Here is a 6,455-nt window from a genome sequence, read left to right as displayed (position 1 = left end):
AAGCCTCTCATACTGAAATTGTAAGGAACTAAAAACTCTAAGAAAATATTTATGTTTAGCTTGCAAATATACTCTCACTGTAATATGCTTAGACCATTCTCAATGCAGAAATAATTCAGAAAGATCTTAGGAACTCTCAACAAGATCACCATGTATTTGGCTCTTTCTTTCATTATATTTTTAATTCTGCAATTGGACACAAGAGGATCTTTACAGCAGCAGTCCTCCTTACTTTGCACATTAAAATCCCTCACTGGAATTGACACTGGGAAACTTGCAGTGGGGTTGTGGCCTTGTTCTTTCAATAAGAAATGTAATGCTAATTAAGTTGTTGTTTTTTATAAAAGACTTTATTAAGAATAATAAGAGTAAACAAGGTTACAAAAATACCAACTTTATTAACTAATGAACATGTTAATTACAGAAGATTTGTATTACAAGTTATAACTAGAGTGTTCCCTTTTCATTAGGCATTCATCAAGTTGTACTTAATGGGAGCATTATTTTTCCTTCTTAAATAAGAAAAAATACTTTTATCATACACTGAACTCCACAGGCAGCTTCCTGAAGTTAGATCCCATGCAAGAAAATGCCATACATAAGTGCCCAAGGGTAAAAAGGAACACTGGAAAATTTTAGGGTGACAAGCCATGTCAGTTCCTGCCAGCAGCCCCAACATTCAAAAACAGTAATATACCAGTGCACATGAGGGAGGAAGAAAATAATTGGTAAGGAGACAAGGCTAAATAACCAACCCAATAGGCTTCCTACAGTCTCCATGGGGGTCAACTGGTTTACAACCAACTTTCCAGAAGGATGATAACAAAACCTCAACTCCTGCTGAGGTTGCCTTGGAACTGAGAATGTGTACATGGATCCACGTGGAAAAGCACTGAACAACTCTTAGGCCCTACTCTTTTGACAATCTCATTCACTGAATTCAAGGGACATTTTGCCTGAGTAGATTTTGACCCCCAGAAATTTATTTGGACCCTCATCTGAAAAGCTCTAACTCAAGTGAGTAGCTCTGTCAAGTACATTGGCATTACCTGCAGGAAGGGATTGCAGAATGCCTCAGAGAATTTTAATCTTAAACTAGAGAAGAAGATTTCAGCAGTAGCAGCAAAAATCTAGACCCAGTACATTCCCAATGAGAGCTGCATTTTTCTGAGGGTCATGAGGTTTATGAGAGGAAAAGAGATGGGGGGAAATTTTTTAAAGGGAAGAATGTTTTCTTTAATAAAAGGAAGAAGCGTTAGCCAGTTCCAATGCCCAAAGAAAATAGTAATTAAGTTAAACTAACTTCAGTTGCACAAAATCACCTCTTAGGTTTTAATTCCATAATTTTATATGAGAAAATTACACCTTTCAGAGATCGAGGATTAGTTACAGCAAGGAGAATGAGAATGAAATCCAATAGAGTTTAAGAGTGTCCTTAGACAAGAATATAAGTTCTGTACCCTTTATTCTAATCACGTCTATGAAGTAAAGTTCAGATCCCACTGAAGTTAGTAAAGGGCTTTTCAGCATTTAGATGGGCATTAGATCAGGTTCCCTTGTTATAACAGAGAGAAAAATACTAGAACAGTGAAAAAATATCCATAGAGTGTCCTTTCTTAAGAGAGTCCTGTAGTTATAACAGTTGCCTGCTACGGTACCATTGGTACCAACAAGAAATATTCACAGGAATAAATGAAGTACAGATTCATTACCACATATCATTATTCTTCTCTTCCCTTGCTCTTCAGGATCTTAGGTGCCCTCCATTCTGAGATAGGGAGAGCAAAAGTACCTGGTAAGCAAGTGCATACAAACTTGTTGAGTTCTGGAGCATCAACTCTGCACAATTTATTTTACTGAGGCACTGCCCAGAACAAACAGGTAAAAATCCTTACACATTGTCTAAGAAAAAACAGTATTTTTATCATATACATATGTGTGTGTGTGTGAGATATATATATATATATATATATATATAAAATCACAGTCTTCTGCACAGCAGAAGCTTTTAACTAAAATATTTTAGGATTCAAATTTTCTAGATAGACATAACAAAACGCCTGCAAATATAATACAGTGAGCAGGTGACAATTCGTCGAATACAAAGAGTGAACATGGAATTGTATATTTTATCCACATTCTACTTGTGGCTGAGAACAAAACTCACTTGGAGTTTTTTTAAAAGTCTTTCTTAAAATTGTAATCCTTTCAATAAGATATGGTCAGTATATCATTAGCACAAATACACTCTTCACCTACATGTCAATAATTAAGTGTAAATACAACAGGCTGAATCCTGCCCTCTTTAGGCCTGGTAAGTAATAGAGGCTAAAGGGAGCATGGAGCCTTCAGAGGCGGCCAGAATAGATTGAGACAGACTGTCTGCATAGCATCCACAACCTTGAATCTGCTGTACAGAGAAGTCACATCTTGTCCAAAGAGACTATTTACATCAGGAGGAATTTCAGAAGCTCTGCTTGCTGAAACACTTCTTCCTATGTGCCAGAAGAATCCGCTGGATATGTGACACAAATCTCAGCAAGCCAAGCCTCTTAAGCATGGGCTGAAACTCATCCCAGCCCACCAGATGGAAGCATACTGAGTCCTACTGAAGTCAAAGTGCACTGCTGAAGTAAATTTGGTGAGTCAAGACGAGGCCTGTCTCCCAAGACATCTCCCCTGAAGTGTTTGTTTTCTGACAGGGCAGAATTCAACCCTTGCTCTTCTGCATGAAATGTCCTTCTGTATATCTACACCAGGTCTCAGTCTTGTGGCTCTGCAGTTACATAGGATACACAGGAAACAAACACTACTGGAAACATTTACAATTTACACAGTCACAAGTGAAGCAACAGTGCCATTATTTATGCAATTACATGTACAGTAGTAAAACTAACAAATGGATATATGTCATATCAATTTTCCAGAAATTAAAGGGTAATCAGTGCCACCTATGCCAACATATTTGTACAAAATTTCCAGACATAAAACTAAATGCCGTACAGAAGAACAAGCACTTTTCATAGGTGATGATTTTTGTGTTCCCTTTCCCTATCAGCATAAAGGAAAATGATTGTCCCATATATAGACAGGAAAAAAGCAATTAAACTATTGGTGATGTTGTCCATATTAAATACAAGATCATATCAATCTCTGCAATAATTTTATTATCTTGAAAGGAATTATACAAAAGATAGAATTTTGTCCAAATCTAGTTATGGTTTTATTAAAATTCTCAAGTCTCTGAAAAACTATTAATGTATAACTTACTTTTCCCCATCTTAAGTCTCCCAGCCAGGTGCTAGATTCAACTGTTCTTTTTCTTGCTGTAAACGCAGAGTTTCATGAAATAGCTAGAACCAACCAAACCTTTAATACTTGTCTGTTTAGAAAGATTTGGGCATATTTGATTTAAATTTCTTTTAATGCCCAAAGTCTTCCAATAGCTAATTAGGATTACTTTTTCAAGCTATATGAGATGTTGTCTTTAGCATTGCAAATCCACTGTTATTTCTGGGTCAGATTGTAAAGACATGATCAATAATTTGCTAACCAAAATGGGGTTTGAGATATCTATTAGAGGACCATATATACAGTGAAGGAACCATGTGCAGAACTGGAGTCTGTAAGCATTGTGTAAAAGAAAGTGGTAGTGACTTCTACGAGAACTCTGCTTATGGCAGGTTTGTCAAAGTCCATCAATAATGAAAAGATTGCTTACTAACAATATTATTTTTTTAATAAAGTACTGAAATCTTTGACCTCTTATAAGGGGGAAAGAGAAATATGATCATAAATGCTGTCCGAACAGATGCATATATTTCTCAGTAGGGCTTTTGTTATATATGAAGAGAAATATACGGCTCATAGAAAGAATAAGAAGTGTTAAGTAGAACTATAATTTGTTTCTCCTAAGATAATCTGAAGAGCAGCATCAAGGAGGTCATATGATCTATTTCTACAAAACCATTTATCATCCAGTAACATCTTTGCAAAATTGTTTATCCATTCAAGTATCTTCAGGAGATATGTCACCATACTTGCATATACTGTAAGTCACTCCAACATTTATAAAACAACACTGATAGACAAAAACACCAAAAACACCCATAAATATTAAAAGAAGCTCAACAAACTTGACTATCAAGTACTTAAAAAATTGTTGATCTTTACATTACACATTAATTACAGGTTGTCCAGAATCTTTCAGTGGGAGTTGTTGACTTTTTTCAGGGTTTTCTGTAGGTCATCATAATCTTGTGAATCCACCGGGAATAATATGAGACCCGAACGAAAATCCCAGGACGATTTCGAATGGCACATCCACGGCCAGGAACAATGACACCAATTACTATCTTCAGCCTGTTTTGTTCACAAACCAAAGGACCACCATAATCTCGCTAGGAAAAAAATAAACATGAGTGTCACTTCTCAAAATGCTTCAAGACACAACTCCCACCTGTCTACTACTGAATGGTTTCTTTTGGGGATGACAAGATCACCAGGCAATAGTGTTCTTGCCATAGGACATAAAACAACTTCCAATATCTTTTTTTTTCATAACCAGGACTTATGACAAACAATGTCAGAGTTGACCTCTGACCTTTTGGTCCTTCTGTGCAAATTAAGCTCTGTGATCCATCTTTACATGTCATTCTAATGACTTCAGACTACCAGATTTTATTCACCTATTTCAGCTACCTGCAAGCCTGATATTTTTTATGTGAGTATAAACCAGATGACAGAATGTGAGTCGACAGATAAACATCTTTGTTATGATGACAGGGTTTGCATCAAACACTACTGATAAAGTCAGGTTAGTATCTTTCTTTCAGCCAATCATCTGGCAAGGCCCTAGGATGAGAATCTGTATGTACTAATAGGCAGAGGGAATAACAAACATAATAAAAAGGTAATACTTTTTTAAGCATTATTTTGAGACATAGCTTGTTAAAGTGATATTTTTTGTTATTCTGAATGAATGAGACACCTATACAGTAGTTTATGCATTCTGTGAAAATTTGAATATGACCCACCAAGATCAGAGTTAGATACAATCACATAGATCTGGGACTTGAACACAGATGCTGCAGTTTCTACCCAGGCTAAAGGTAGACTGGACCCTGAAAATTTGATGCAAAACTAGACAGCAAATTCTCATATCAGACAGTGAGTTATTGTTTCAAAAAATGAAAGCTGACAATTAGCATTGCATTCTCTCTGGATCACCAGAGAAACAACAATGCTTGACCTTTATTTGGTTTGGGATTTTTTCTGACTGACGGCAGACTAGTTCCCACATGAACAATGAACTATGTCAGAGCCATCAGAGCTGCTCATAAAACACTTTCAGGAGTGGAGTTTCACCTGCCAATCTGATTTTGTTCCTCTGCCTGTTCTCTGCTGAGGAAAGTAGCTTCAAAGGAGAACTTAGGGAGCAGGAAACTGCTCAGTGATTAAGACTGATTGCTAATATTAATTCATTCCATTTCTTCTTGCTGGGGAAAACAAAGTGCAGGATCCCCAGCAGACTCTCATGCAGATGTTTCATTTATAAGCCTTGACAAGTCTAAGACCTCATTTACAATTAAACATTTTATTTTGAAGAAAATACTTTGCAACAAAAAATGATCCCATAGATTATTAACAACAAATGGAAGAGGCCTCAGCTTTATGAAGATGACCTCTGTTCCCCATGGTTTGGTAGTACCCTTGGGTAGGGAAAATTTTACTACACGGTTAAAGTCAGTATTAGGAAATCAACAATCCTATTTCAGATAATAAACGCTTAATAATGTTAATGACTCCCCTCCTTCTAGATATCCACAGTCAGATCCGCCATCAAAAAATATTATATCTTCCTGTAATAAATTATTTAAAGCTTCTCTCCTCAGATGTCTTTTCTCCATCATCAAAACTAGTGCTAAGCAAAGCAACTGTACCAAACTACATGATCACTGAAGTAGTTCTCCTGTCCTCTTCAATATGTTGCTCAGGCTGAGGAGACCATAATGCTCCAGATTTCTGACTCATAAAAACCTCAGTACATTTTTGGATCATTCTTCTTCCTTCATAACTTTATCACCTCTGTTGAGTACTGACTGTTATGTATTTTGCATGCCATACCTCACCTAAATAAGGAGGTAAATTTGGTCCAGCCTTTGATTTGTACTCAATCAAAACACACAGCTATTGCTACCACAGAGCCCACCTTTGTCCTTAGTATACAGAACACAAGTTTGTCTCAGTCTAGTGAAGTGTTTTAGTATTTGAGTATATATAAGATTGCTGTACATTTTCCAATTGTGTGGTAGCACCGTGAAATCAAAGTAATTTCTGCACTCTGACATAAAATACTGACTTACAACACAAATAATTTTCCAATGCAAAAAGTTAGTGCAATGAGAATAATTTAAAAAAACCTCCAGTTGTTTTTGCTTTTTTTTTTTTTTTTT

At 36.2% G+C, this 6,455-nt stretch overlaps 1 protein-coding gene across 4 annotated transcripts in view; it reads right to left on the bottom strand.

Moving 5' to 3' along the window:
* Positions 1 to 384: 384 nt before the first annotated feature.
* The window catches only part of HGF (hepatocyte growth factor), a 57,436-nt gene continuing 51,365 nt past the window's right edge, over positions 385 to 6,455 (bottom strand). For all 4 annotated transcript variants that reach the window (XM_064421881.1, XM_064421880.1, XM_064421882.1 and 1 more), the window contains one exon: positions 385 to 4,400. In XM_064421881.1, the coding sequence (XP_064277951.1) occupies positions 4,230 to 4,400 (171 nt within the window). In that variant the 3' untranslated portion in view covers positions 385 to 4,229. The remainder of the gene's footprint in view (positions 4,401 to 6,455) is intronic.

This window comes from Passer domesticus, chromosome 5 (assembly GCF_036417665.1).
Source record: "Passer domesticus isolate bPasDom1 chromosome 5, bPasDom1.hap1, whole genome shotgun sequence".
NCBI classification, from domain to species: Eukaryota; Metazoa; Chordata; class Aves; order Passeriformes; family Passeridae; genus Passer; species Passer domesticus.
This window is presented reverse-complemented; position numbering and strand designations above follow the sequence as displayed.